The sequence below is a fragment of the Oncorhynchus tshawytscha genome, linkage group LG04, assembly GCF_018296145.1.
Source record: "Oncorhynchus tshawytscha isolate Ot180627B linkage group LG04, Otsh_v2.0, whole genome shotgun sequence".
In the NCBI taxonomy this organism is placed as follows: domain Eukaryota; kingdom Metazoa; phylum Chordata; class Actinopteri; order Salmoniformes; family Salmonidae; genus Oncorhynchus; species Oncorhynchus tshawytscha.
Genome location: NC_056432.1, coordinates 53,179,870 through 53,193,904, shown reverse-complemented (window position 1 = coordinate 53,193,904; position 14,035 = coordinate 53,179,870). Strand labels below are relative to the sequence as shown.

General features: G+C 40.5%; 1 protein-coding gene across 1 annotated transcript in view; it reads right to left on the bottom strand.

The window, feature by feature from the left end:
• Positions 1-1,097: 1,097 nt before the first annotated feature.
• The window catches only part of LOC112248983 (CD151 antigen), a 46,752-nt gene continuing 33,814 nt past the window's right edge, over positions 1,098-14,035 (bottom strand). Inside the window, exons 4-8 of the mRNA XM_024418480.2 lie at positions 6,139-6,213; positions 5,118-5,222; positions 4,580-4,738; positions 3,002-3,088; positions 1,098-2,855 (exon numbers count right to left, since the gene is read on the bottom strand). Coding sequence (XP_024274248.1) covers positions 2,796-2,855; positions 3,002-3,088; positions 4,580-4,738; positions 5,118-5,222; positions 6,139-6,213 — 486 coding nt within the window. The 3' untranslated portion in view covers positions 1,098-2,795. The remainder of the gene's footprint in view (positions 2,856-3,001; positions 3,089-4,579; positions 4,739-5,117; positions 5,223-6,138; positions 6,214-14,035) is intronic.

The window sequence follows — 14,035 nt, the reverse complement described above, 5'->3', positions numbered from 1 at the left end:
ATTTGCACAACGTCTCTCATTCACATTGGCTTGTCAATGTCCAAACTCCCCTAAAATTTCATTCAGTACCTACCTACCTACCCACCCACCCACCCACCCACCCACACACACACACACACACACACACACACACACACACACACACACACACACACACACACACACACACACACACACACACACACACACACACACACACACACACACACACACACACACACACACACACACACACATATATATATATATATATATATACTGCTCAAAAAATAAAGGGAACACTAAAATAACACATCCTAGATCTGAATGAATGAAATATTCTTATTAAATACTTTTTTCTTTACATAGTTGAATGTGCTGACATCACACAAAAATGCTCCCTCAGTAAGAGCATTGAAGGTTTGTCGTGGCTGGGTCTTCCAGCATGACAACGACCCAAAACACACACCCAGGGCAACTAAGGAGTGGCTCCGTAAGAAGCATCTTAAGGTCCTGGAGTGGCCTAGCCAGTCTCCAGACCTGAACCCAATAGAAAATCTTTGGAGGGAGCTGAAAGTCTGTATTGCCTGGAGACAGCCCTGAAACCTGAAGGATCTGGAGAAGGTCTGTATGGAGGAGTGGGCCAAAATCCCTGCTGCAGTGTGTGCAAACCTGGTCAAGAACTACAGGAAACGTATGATCTCTGTAATTGCAAACACAGGTTTCTGTACCAAATATTAAGGTCTGCTTTTCTGATGTATCAAATACATATGTCATGCAATAAAATGCAAATGAATTACTTAAAAATCATACAATGTGATTTTCTGGATTTTTGTTTTAGATTCCGTCACTCACAGTTGAAGTGTACCTATAATAAAAATTACAGACCTCTACATGCTTTGTAAGTAGGAAAGCCTGCAAAATTGGCAGTGTATCAAAAACTTGTTCTCCTCAGTGTATGTATATATATGTATATGTATATGTATATATATATATATATATTGTATATATAGTGTATATATATAGTGTATATATATATATATATATATATATAAATAACTTTGACTTTTTTACCAGAGCTACCTACACCTTGTGAATTTACCAGAAAACATAGCAAAACAGGTTAAATTGTGTTTATTTCAGCTAAATACCTCCATGTATAGTAGAACAATGATACAGCAATACAGCAGTTTGATTCGTTTTTTTGCGTCTTTGGGGCACATTTTACATATAATCAAGTCATCCTACTGGTCTGTTAAATACACAATAAAATAACATTTATGGTTTGAATAAAAGCAAAACGTCATTTAAAAAAAAATCTACAAAAAAAGGCACACAATCAGAATATATATTAAACAAAAATATAAACGCAACATGTAATGTGTTGGTCCCATGTTTCATGAGCTGAAATAAAAGATCCCAGAAAATTTCCATATGCACAAAAAGTTTCTTTCTCTCAAATCTTGTGCACAAATTCGTTTACATCCCAGTTTGTGAGCATTTCTCCTTTGCCAAGATAATACATCCACCTGACAGGTGTGGCATATCAAGAAGCTGATTAAACAGCATGATCATTACACAGGTGCACCTTGTGCTGGGGACAATAGAAGGCTAAAGTGTGCCGTTTTGTCACACAACACAATGTCACAGTTGTCTCAAGTTTTGAGGGAGCGTACAATTGGCATGCTGACTGCAGGAATGTCCACAAGAGCTGTTGCCAGATAATTTAATGTTAATTTCTCTACCATAAGCCTCCGCCAACATTGTTTTAGAAAATATGGCAGTACGTCCTACAGGCCTCACAACCACAGACCACGTGTAACCACGCCAGCTGAGGACCTCCGCATCTGGCTTCTTCACATGTGGGATCGTCTGAGGGGGGAGGGGTGTTGGAGTATTTCTGTCTGTAATAAAAACCTTTTGTGGGGAAAAACTCATTCTGATTGGCTGGGTCTGGCTCCCCAGTGAGTGGGCCTGGCTCACAAGTGGGTGGGCCTATGCCTTCCCAGGGCCACCCATGGCTGCACACCTGCCCAGTTATGTGAAATCGATAACAGTAACTCAGAAAAATCTTTGAAATTATTGCATTTATATTTTTGTTCAGTATACATGAAAAAGGCTTGCAGGAGTAGTCCGTTTGATACGATTTTACAGAAAGTCAGTGTTGACGACAACTTTGGCATAAGTGGAGAAATCCCTTGTATTAAAAGATAAATACTTTTTTTTTTTTTTTAAATAAACCAACAATTAAAAAGTTGAGAGAGAAACCGAGTAAAAGACGTGTGTAAATGTATAATCAGCTACTTGATGTATAAAGAAAATGTGTTGCCGTGGTAATCGGCCCCAGAGGTCAGATCTTGCTCATTAAGCCACAGTCATGATTATTGCAATGTTAAGACAAGCTGTTCTGATGCACAGGACATTTTGGTCCACTGATCTTTACATCACACTAGTATATACCAACTGCTCTGTTGTTGCAGACTACCAAAATATAGAGCATTGTAGATCAGATAGCATGTAATGTCTTGAAAATAATCTGATTATCCATTCTAAATTGGGACCCCCTAGAAATTCTAGCCCAATACAACCCCTGTTGAATCAGGGGAGTTAGTGCTAGGCTAGAACCAAAATGGTCCCCCCATGGAATGGATTGAGAAACACTATCATAAGTGCATCCTAGACCCTTACACATATCGTCCTCTTCTGTTTGCATGGCACAGTGGTAGACCCCATGACTAAACGGGGTCGCTGGGATATGATGACACTGGGTGGCAGAGACTAGACCCCTCCCCATTCCTTCTCTTCGTGTTCTACTCTCAGTACGGCTCTGCCTTCAAACTCCGATATAGACAGCAAGTAAACACCATCCCCACAATCTGAGAGAGGGAGAGAGAAAGAGGCTTCTACCATTACACTTCTACCATTACCCCTGAATTTCGAGAGACCAGGGCAAGCATGTTTATGGTGGCCACCTTGGGTTATCTTTGTGCTGTAAACAGTGAAATGGCTTGTTTTTGCTCACCTGTACACAGGCGATGCCCACGCCCACCGCTCCAATGATCTTCAGGTGGTCCAAAATGAAGTTCTCCAGTTTAGTGATACAACCCCCCTGGAGAGAGAGGAAAGATAGGACCACATTGTGTGTGAGTGAGAGAGAGAGACTTTCAAGATGACTTTCAATTTTGATCATAGCCGTGTGAAGTAGGGGAGCTGAGGGGGATGCAGCACCAACCTGAAAAATCGGAATAAAAAAATATATGAATAATACAAATATATATATATTTGTATTATTAATACATATGTTTTATATATATTAGTTTTTACTAAAGTAGTGCACTGGGCCTTTATTAGTATTAGTGGACCGATATAGACGTCTGAAGCGTGGGCAAAAACATATTTTCAGCATCTCCGCTTTGTCAAAAAAGGTAGTTGTATAATTAAGAACAGTATCTTGCAGGATTCAATAGTTGGAATTGTAATAATTGTTGCCCTGTCCCTTTCCCTGCAATTGCCATTCTAATGGAATCCAGAAAGAACAAAACCCTGTCCTCAAACATATACATCAAAAGGTGCAAAGTTATGGCCAAAGACATCAAACATCCACATCAACTAAAATATTTTTCTTTCTTTCTTCAAATAACATGGAAAACAACCACCTTTTGTGCAGCATTAATTTACCATCCTTACAAACCACTTAATGTAAATATACACTACTGTATTGTACATAGGCTGGTCATCTAGGTTTGTACCTGTAGACTTTCCATAAAGGTAAAATAAAAATCACCATGAAGAAGAACAATGTACAATATAGTAAATGAGCACATTGTGACATCAAGGGGTTTGTGATGATGTGGCTCAGTTGGTAGAGCATGGCGATTGCAACACTAGGATTGTGGGTTCCCACGGGTGACCAGTACATAAAAGTATGAAAATGTATGCACTCACTACTACTATTTTTACAAATAGAAATAAGTTGCATTTGCAAAGTATTTCAAGAAACTGGAAAACATATCAGGCAAGTATTTTTATATTCCACATGTATTATCAGATTACAGTGCTGTAAAGTACTTAAGTAAAAATACTTTAAAGTACGACTTAAGAGGTTTTTTGGGGTATCTGTACTTTATTTTCTTTAGTTGTCAAAATATAAATAGTAATGACCTTTTTACTCCATACATTTTCCCTGACACCCAAAAGTACTCGTTACATTTAGAATACTTAGCAGGTCAGGAAAATGGTCCAATTCACGCACTTATCAAGAGAACATCCCTGGTCATCTGTACTGCCGCTGATCTGGCAGACTCACGTAACACAAATGCTTTGTTAGTAAATTATTGTCTAAGTGTTGAAGTGTGCCCGTGTCGATCCGTAAATAAATAAAAACTAGGAAATTGTGCCGTCTGGTTTGCTTAATATAAAGAATAAGAAATGATTTATACTTTGACTTTTGACAAAAAAACTTGCAGCACACCCACCCCCAAACTACTTCCCACAGCTATGATCTGGATACACAAACCTGAACTCAAGCAGAATTTGCACTAAGCATTGCATGCACACTAACACTCAACAACACTGACTGCTCTCTGTATCTGACACTCACCTCCACCTTGTAGATGTTTGATGGGTGGTCCCTGCGGCCGCAGTTTAGAGTCTGGGTTTTACAGCAGCTATCCGGCACCAGCCTGCCATCTGCCTCACTGGTGCGGATCCACACGCTCTCGCCCCAGTCCGATGAGCTGTTGCTGCCACAGCACTTAAACTGGCGGAAAAGAGAGAGGAGGAGAGGCCATTTCACATCAGGTTGAAACAGGGTGAAATGCCTTGCAGTTGTTTCAGAAGACGAGCTGAATGATATTCAGTTCATGAATCAAATCCGAATACAAAACCATGGGCCATCGTTCAAATAAGTTGCATAATGACGAGTTACATGTATGGCTATAACATAATGTGACCATGCATAATGAAAACACATAACTGTGCCAGTGTAAATAACAGTAGATACAATGAACGTAAACATAAACAAGTTGATTATTAATTCACAATGGAGAAAATCGACAAATTCCCACATTAATATTTCCAAAACCCCCTAATCAAACTCCTCAAGTCTGCTAATGTTGTCTTGCCTTGTCTTGTCTTACCTCATGCTGCAGCTTGTCCACTGCTTTGGTGACATGCTCCTGCTCTGGCTGCCTGTACTTCTGCACCATGGTCTCCCGCAGGTTCTGTTTCAGCTCCTCATTGAGCTTGCAGAGGAAGACACGACACAGAGGATTTGAGAGAACAGACACAGTAAACATGACGTTGGTCAGACTACAACACAGTTCCCAGCAGACTATAGAAACAGAAGACTGAATCTTCTGTCAGTAGAATAACACTTGAAGGAATGTAATGTATCTCATTGTTGATTTAATAGAATGATCCACTGTATCAAAAAGGTCTAGAATAGCTAAAACTGTAATTATAGAAAGAACTCCTCTTGAGGAAAGAAGAAATTATATACATAAAGGTAAGAGGAAGTACATTTTCATTAATTTATAACCGTAGCGCAATACTTAGGTACTCGGGTAAGAGCATAGGCCTACATCTAGCTGGTTTGCAGTTTCTATGACAACCACAGAATGTAGAGCCAAGTCAGAATGTTAAGGAGAGATAAAGGGAATAAATGAACAGGGGAGGGAGGGGGGGAGAGAAATAGAATAGGTTTTTATTTGACCTGTTGACAGCGTGGGAAACACTGCAGCAGTGAGATGAAAACAGGGTGAAAGGCCAAAGGAACATGAGGAGACAATTACACAGAGAGAGTTCAAATGACACACACCAAGCTGGTAAGATAACATTCCTGCAGGTCGAACATCTACACAGCAGGTGTATATAGTAGTAACAAGGATAGTAGTGGGAATCACATCTTAGTGATATCATCGCACTACAGAAATGCTACAACAAGAGGTGGCAGGCATGGAAAAGCAGAGCAGAGCGGGAGAGAGAGAGAGAAAAGCAACAGATGGAGAAAGAGAGAGACTGGGACATTATCCATGAACCTTCCCTTGTTGTGGTTTCAGTTTTTTTTACAAACATACACTCTTCTGTCTCTGGTCAGGCTCTGGGTATAGATAGTGTTACTGGCGATGGAATCAGGTGGTGAATCAAGTCATTCATTACCTGCTGGTAATAGATGTAGGCCAGGACACCGGCGAGGATCTCCAGCAGGAAGATACACAGCAGCAAGACAAAGTACTGTGGGGAGACAATGAAAAGTAGGGGATTAGGTTGAAATGGATATCCCCTGGCCCTCGGTCTATGGACTTCACAGTTAAAACAGGCAAATCCAATTTAGATGAGCTGGAGTTAAATGTATCAGAGCAGTCGATTGGTGGTTGTGGGGTCACTGTTGTTGTTTTGTTATTTTGAGAAAAATAGACTAAGAATGTTTGCCAATCATAGTTCTAATTTGTAGCGTATTGATTATGTGGTGAGATGTCAATGGAGCTGTACAAACAGTATGCTGCCCTTAAAGGGATCCTTCAGGATTTTGGCAATGAAGAGCCAAAGCCAGATGAACTCGTGGATACAATTATGCATTAGCGTAACTGCTAACTAGCATTAGCACAATGACTGGATGTCAATGCTAACATTTATAGCGCAATGACTGGAAATCAATGGATGGTAACAGCTTAGACTTACAGTCATTGCCTTAACGCTAGTTAGCATTGGCTCCCGAAACTAATTAGCTTCCTTCATACTGAATGCAGAGACATACTGTAAAAATTGTATGCACTAGTTCATCTTCATTGCCAAAATCCCAAAGTATCCCTTTACCAACTGGCCCAGAAACAGTTTCCTCTTTGATGATAAGGGTTAGCTAAGTTTAAGAAGTTGGTAAGGAGAATATCCTAAATCAGATATGAAAAGGCATAAAGTTATCACAACCCCTCTGGGTCCAAGCTATGGTTAGAATCATGGGAAACATCTGTTATTTGGTTGGAAGTGCACTACGTAAAGGAGTGTGTGAGAACAGTCCTTTGCCTGCATGGACGTGTATTTGTTCCCAAGACATGCCCCTTAAAAAAAAGGTACAATATTTAAGTATTGTTCATTCAAATAGCTCTAAAATGGCCATAATAAAGTGGCAAGGATTAGGGAATAAAATGCTTTCAAGTTTACATGATATCTTTAGACCCCAGGTCAAGGCCAACAAGCATGGATGCCATTAGCTACGGAGAGGATGGAAAAAAGGTTTAACCAAGGACAAAAGATTTAAGTGCCTTTGAACGGGGTATGGTAGTAGGTGCCAGGTGCACCAGTTTGTGTCAAGCACTGCAACACTGCTGAGTTTTTCACAATGAACAATTTCCTGTGTGTATCAAAAGTCCCATTCAACAGTTAAATGTAGCTAGCCTACTTTGCTAGACTACTTTTCCCACATGAATTCGCTATGCATTCTGTGGAGTAATTATGTTGACAAATTATATCTTCATATGTCAATTTCGGCCCATGCAATGTAACGTAAACTCACTCACTTTTGTACATCGCCTTGGTCCGTATAATTGACCTTATTTTAGCGCCCCAAAAACATAATACTTCCAGATCAACTGTAATTGCAATACCATTGTAAGGCATAATTTCTCCCTTTTCCAACAGAATTCACGTCGAGACCTTCACGCTGCCCGTTTCTGCATGATTCAAGAAGGCAATGAGTTCCTTCGGGTCTTTTTAAAAATGGTGGGTGGGGAAGCGAAACTAATGCGTGATAGTGAGAAGGAGAGATGTCGTGTGGGAAAACTACATTTTTTCACTCGATCTGTCCAACGTATCACCTTATCGCCTCTAAAATGTAAATAAAACCCTATAAAGAGTTTATATAAAGTGTCATTACATACCTATGTGAAGGTTTGTGTCGAACTTGAATCGGGTTTTTAGGGCGGCGCTAAAGTGATCTTCAGAAGTAAACACTGTCTTTTGATAGTCTCGATCGTTTACAGTGATGACGCAAAACATGACTAGGTATCCCCGCTTACTCCGTAACTGTCCATTTCTTGTTTTTAAACGATGAGAGAAGTGCTACACCTGGTGGAGAGAGATTGTAAGACAGAAATAGTTGCTTTATGCATGCTCTACGTTACAGCTAGACACGTCACGATGTAACGGAGGGTCCGTTTTTTCAACTTTTCTCCAATACTGTAGAGCCATTACCATGTCGATCAACGCTTGAATAGAAACGTAGTTCACACCCCAGATTTTGAAGTCAACACAGTCGCTACAGTCCCATTAGTTTTCTTTGTAGCCTCGTTTGAATGTCGAGGTTGGCCTGAAAATATGATGACATTGCTAAAGTAGGTAAATAATTAATAGGAAACAATTTTGCCATCATTATGATATGGTCAAATGTTCTTTAGAGAGATGGCAAAGTTGGTCAAAAATAGCTAGCAATGGTAACGTTAGCTAGTTAAATTTATACTAATTAAAGTCCCCAGGACATTCACAGTATTAGGCAAGACTTCTCTTGTGCACCAGACGCATGGAATAAATCTACAATCCAAGCTTCATCTAGATATGTTATGAATGAATTTCAAATATTGATGAGCGACTGTTACAGAGGAGTGTAAATGCCTTTTTTTAGGCTGAATCATGTTGTTGTATGTTTTAATTTTGTAATGTATTGATTGTTGCTGCCTTCTTGGCCAGGTCTCCCTTGAAAAAGAGACGGGGTCTCAACGGGCTTTTCCTGGTTAAATAAAAGTTAAATAAACATTTAAAAACTGCATCTACAGACAATCTGGTGACATCACAATGATGACAAAGGGTTCTCATACGAAATCATTTTCCTCTTTTTGAAATATCTGCATTGAATAGAACGTTCAGTCAGGCATGAATTTTTAACAGAACGTTTATTCAGACAAACATGCAACCCATGAATGGCAAGTGTTGATGTGTATAGAGGTGATCTCTGTAGTACTGTAGAGGGGATTCAATGTTGAATCTGTTTTTTATTTATTCCAGAATCACATTTCCATGTTGGCTACGCAACTGCTAAATGTTTGGCCTTCTATCCTCATTGCTGTTGAATTATAACCACAACAGTTGTTTTGAACAGGAGTTTTGAATGCAATCAGAACTCTATACAACAAAACTATTTCTCACTCAAGGCAAAATAACAATGGAAACTTATTGTAAGGAAGGTATTAAGGTTCCTTGATTCAATGAATATTTCACCAAATATGTTTTCTTTCGATCCAGAAGTCAAAGGGCATATCCATTTAAGACAAAATAACCACATCTACACCACAGACCTCCAAAGATCCAGCTAACATCAGACCAGGGGATACCAAGAAGAAGCCTAGGGCTGATAACCGAACCTATGCCAAGGACAGGAGAATGACTGCCACATTGCACAACATAAATAGGACGGGAAGTCTAATGTTACTGCTAGCACAGAACATTTCCTAGTCAGAAATACTAGGATGTTGAGTTGTGGCTGGTGGAGGTTTGATGATCTATTGTTGTGCATCTGTATACTTTGAATAAAAACTAAAATCATGGATTTGGTGATCTTCTTTGTACAATGTTTTTTATGCAATACAGGCCTATACGGCTAATAATGAATTTGCCACTTGTAATTTGCAAAAAAGTTATCATTGCTAAAGTATGAACATTTTTGGTATTAGCTTGAGGTCATAGAGGTCTTCACGGGTCCAACAGACACATAATTCCATGATTCGACCCAGGAGCCGAGCGGGTCCGGGTCCTAAATTCGGACTTATGTTTCAGACCTGGGTCTGGTCTGATATAATTGCCATGTCTCTCAGGTATGTGCAATTCAAATGTATTGACCGACTGGACCCGGGTTGGACACGTCCTCTGTTCATTTAATGTGTGAGGTGATGAGAACTGTGCGAGCTTATGTCAGCCAAATGCAACTCAACAAAACGTATAGCTTATGTCCAGCTGAAACTGGTTCCAGCTGCTCACCTCACATGCGCCTGCTGCTGAGTAGAGAGAGAGCACAAGTGAAAGCAGCCTTGGTCTAGGCTACTATTGATTGTGAAGATGGATGCCTTTTTCACTGAAGTAAAACAAAAGATAGATGAGAAAGAGTTTAGTGAAAAGAAGCCGACAAGTGGAGTGTCCCCTGTAAGGGACAAGTTTTAATGTTGTAGTGGAAAAAGATGAGAAGAACGCGCGGCCAAATAAACTGTGTGCAACTCGCTATTCATCTTATATGCAATTTTATAACTTTTATTTATTTTCGTATTTATTGACATTTGTTTTGTCATTATTATTCGATATCATTATTACTATTATTATTGTAGGCCTATTCAAGAATCTAAAGCAGTTCCATAAATATGCAAAACGTGATATGTTTTATTTAGTCGAGACATTTCCGATGGCTAAATTAAGTTTGAACTGTCTTTTTAATTTTGTGCTCTGTATTTAGAAAAAGATACATTAAAAGTAGGCCTGTTGTAAAATAAATATAATTAGCCTATTGTTGTTATTTGTGGGGTAGGCCTGAAGGCACTCGCCTTTGTTTTATTGCTGCAATATAGGCCAGATCTTTAAATATGCAACAATTGTTTTATTTCATTCTTGAGCCATTTCCTTAGGCCAAATCAAGTTTAGAGGTCGACCAATTATGATTTTTCAACGCCGATACCGATTATTGGAGGACCAAAAAAAGCCGATACAGATTCAAATCGGACGATTTATATATATATATATACAGTGCCTTGCGAAAGTATTCGGCCCCCTTGAACTTTGCAACCTTTTGCCACATTTCAGGCTTCAAACAAAGATATAAAACTGTATTTTTTTGTGAAGAATCAACAACAAGTGGGACACAATCATGAAGTGGAACGAGATTTATTGGATATTTCAAACTTTTTTAACAAATCAAAAACTGAACGATTAAAACATTCCCAAACCAGAAACCGTGGATTGATGGCAGCATTCGCGTGAAACTGAAAGCGCGAACCACTGCTTTTAAATCAGGGCAAGGTGTCTGGTAACATGACCGAATACAAACAGTGCAGCTATTCCTTCCGCAAGGCTATCAAACAAGCTAAGCGTCAGTACAGAGACAAAGTAGAATCTCAATTCAACGGCTCAGACACAAGAGGCATGTGGCAGGGTCTACAGTCAATCACGGACTACAGGAAGAAATCCAGCCCAGTCACGGACCAGGATGTCTTGCTCCCAGGCAGACTAAATAACTTTTTTGCCCGCTTTGAGGACAATACAGTGCCACTGACACGGCCTGCAACGAAAACATGCGGTCTCTCCTTCACTGCAGCCGAGGTGAGTAAGACATTTAAACGTGTTAACCCTCGCAAGGCTGCAGGCCCAGACGGCATCCCCAGCCGCGCCCTCAGAGCATGCGCAGACCAGCTGGCCGGTGTGTTTACGGACATATTCAATCAATCCCTATACCAGTCTGCTGTTCCCACATGCTTCAAGAGGGCTACCATTGTTCCTGTTCCCAAGAAAGCTAAGGTAACTGAGCTAAACGACTACCGCCCCGTAGCACTCACATCCGTCATCATGAAGTGCTTTGAGAGACTAGTCAAGGACCATATCACCTCCACCCTACCTGACACCCTAGACCCACTCCAATCTGCTTACCGCCCAAATAGGTCCACAGACGATGCAATCTCAACCACACTGCCCTAACCCATCTGGACAATAGGAATACCTATGTGAGAATGCTGTTCATCGACTACAGCTCGGCATTCAACACCATAGTACCCTCCAAGCTCGTCATCAAGCTCGAGACCCTGGTTCTCGACCCCACCCTGTGCAACTGGGTACTGGACTTCCTGACGGGCCGCCCCAGGTGGTGAGGGTAGGCAACAACATCTCCTCCCCGCTGATCCTCAACACTGGGGCCCCACAAGGGTGCGTTCTGAGCCCTCTCCTGTACTCCCTGTTCACCCACGACTGCGTGGCCACGCACGCCCAACTCAATCATCAAGTTTGCGGACGACACAACAGTGGTAGGCTTGATTACCAACAACGACGAGACGGCCTACAGGGAGGAGGTGAGGGCCCTCGGAGTGTGGTGTCAGGAAAATAACCTCACACTCAACGTCAACAAAACTAAGGAGATGATTGTGGACTTCAGGAAACAGCAGAGGGAACACCCCCTATCCACATCGATGGAACAGTAGTGGAGAGGGTAGCAAGTTTTAAGTTCCTCGGCATACACATCACAGACAAACTGAATTGGTCCACTCACACAGACAGCACCGTGAAGAAGGCGCAGCAGCGCCTCTTCAACCTCAGGAGGCTGAAGAAATTCGGCTTGTCACCAAAAGCACTCACAAACTTCTACAGATGCACAATCGAGAGCATCCTGGCGGGCTGTATCACCGCCTGGTATGGCAACTGCACCGCCCTCAACCGTAAGGCTCTCCAGAGGGTAGTGAGGTCTGCACAACGCATCACCGGGGGCAAACTACCTGCCCTCCAGGACACCTACACCACCCGATGTTACAGGAAGGCCATAAAGATCATCAAGGACATCAACCACCCGAGCCACTGCCTGTTCACCCCGCTATCATCCAGAAGGCGAGGTCAGTACAGGTGCATCAAAGATGGGACCGAGAGACTGAAAAACAGCTTCTATCTCAAGGCCATCAGACTGCTAAACAGCCACCACTAACATTGAGTGGCTGCTGCCAACACACTGACAATGACACTGACTCAACTCCAGCCACTTTAATAATGGGAATTGATGGGAAATGTAAATATATCACTAGCCACTTTAAACAATGCTACCTTATATAATGTTACTTACCCTACATTATTCATCTCATATGCATACGTATATACTGTACTCTATATCATTGACTGCATCCTTATGTAATACATGTATCACTAGCCACTTTAACTATGCCACTTGGTTTACATACTCATCTCATATGTATATACTGTACTCAATATCATCTACTGTATCTTGCCTATGCTGCTCTGTACCATCACTCATTCATATATCCTTATGTACATATTCTTTATCCCCTTACACTGTGTATAAGACAGTAGTTTTGGAATTGTTAGTTCGATTACTTGTTGGTTATTACTGCATTGTCGGAACTAGAAGCACAAGCATTTCGCTACACTCGCATTAACATCTGCTAACCATGTGTATGTGACAAATAAAATTGGATTTGATTTGATTTACTGTTTGTTTGTTTGTTATGCATTTCTGTGATTATTTAGTTGGTTAGTAAATAAATGATTAAGACAATTGATGTATGGATGATTCATAGCAAAGACTGGGTTCGTGCAGATAACCAACAATTGACGTTTGGAATGAGACTAACGTGAGGCCAAGAATAATTAATTAATTAGAAGACTAATTGATCAGATATAAAAATATCTGAAAAGTTATATTAGGAAAATTATAACTTTGTAATCTGAATATTTTCCTTGGTGCCCCGACTTCCTAATTAATTACATTTACATGATTAGTTTAATCACGTAATAATAACTACAGAGAATTGACTTGATAAAATAACAGTCTTCAATTTAATAATACCAAAGACACGACACCATCTACACTCATTGAATTGAATTTAAAAAGTGACATCAATAAGGGATCATAGCTCTCATCTGGATTCACCTGGTCAGTCCATGTCATAGAAAAAGCAGGTATCCTTAATGTTTTGTACACTCACGTGTAACGGCAGGATAAAGAAATCCATGTTGTTGTCAGGAACATGCCGTAGGCATATCTCTATCTTTCTCTCGGCCCCTAGGGCTATAGGCCTAAGCTTCTCTTCCTTTATATTTACTTTTCTAATATAAATATCATACAGTGGACGACTAGGCCAGTGGACACCATGCATACAATGCCCTGATGCATTCAGTGCTCAAATCTCAGTTGAACCGTGAGGTGGATAATTATTGTTTTAGGAAAGTAAAAAAACAATCAATCAGGCTACAAAGTTTTGAATATGCTACATATCAAAACACAACAAATATTTTTTGGGGAATTTGTTACAGGCAGTTTTTAAGGACACGTAACTGTGGATAATTTGCCCAATACCGTTTCTTGATTCTG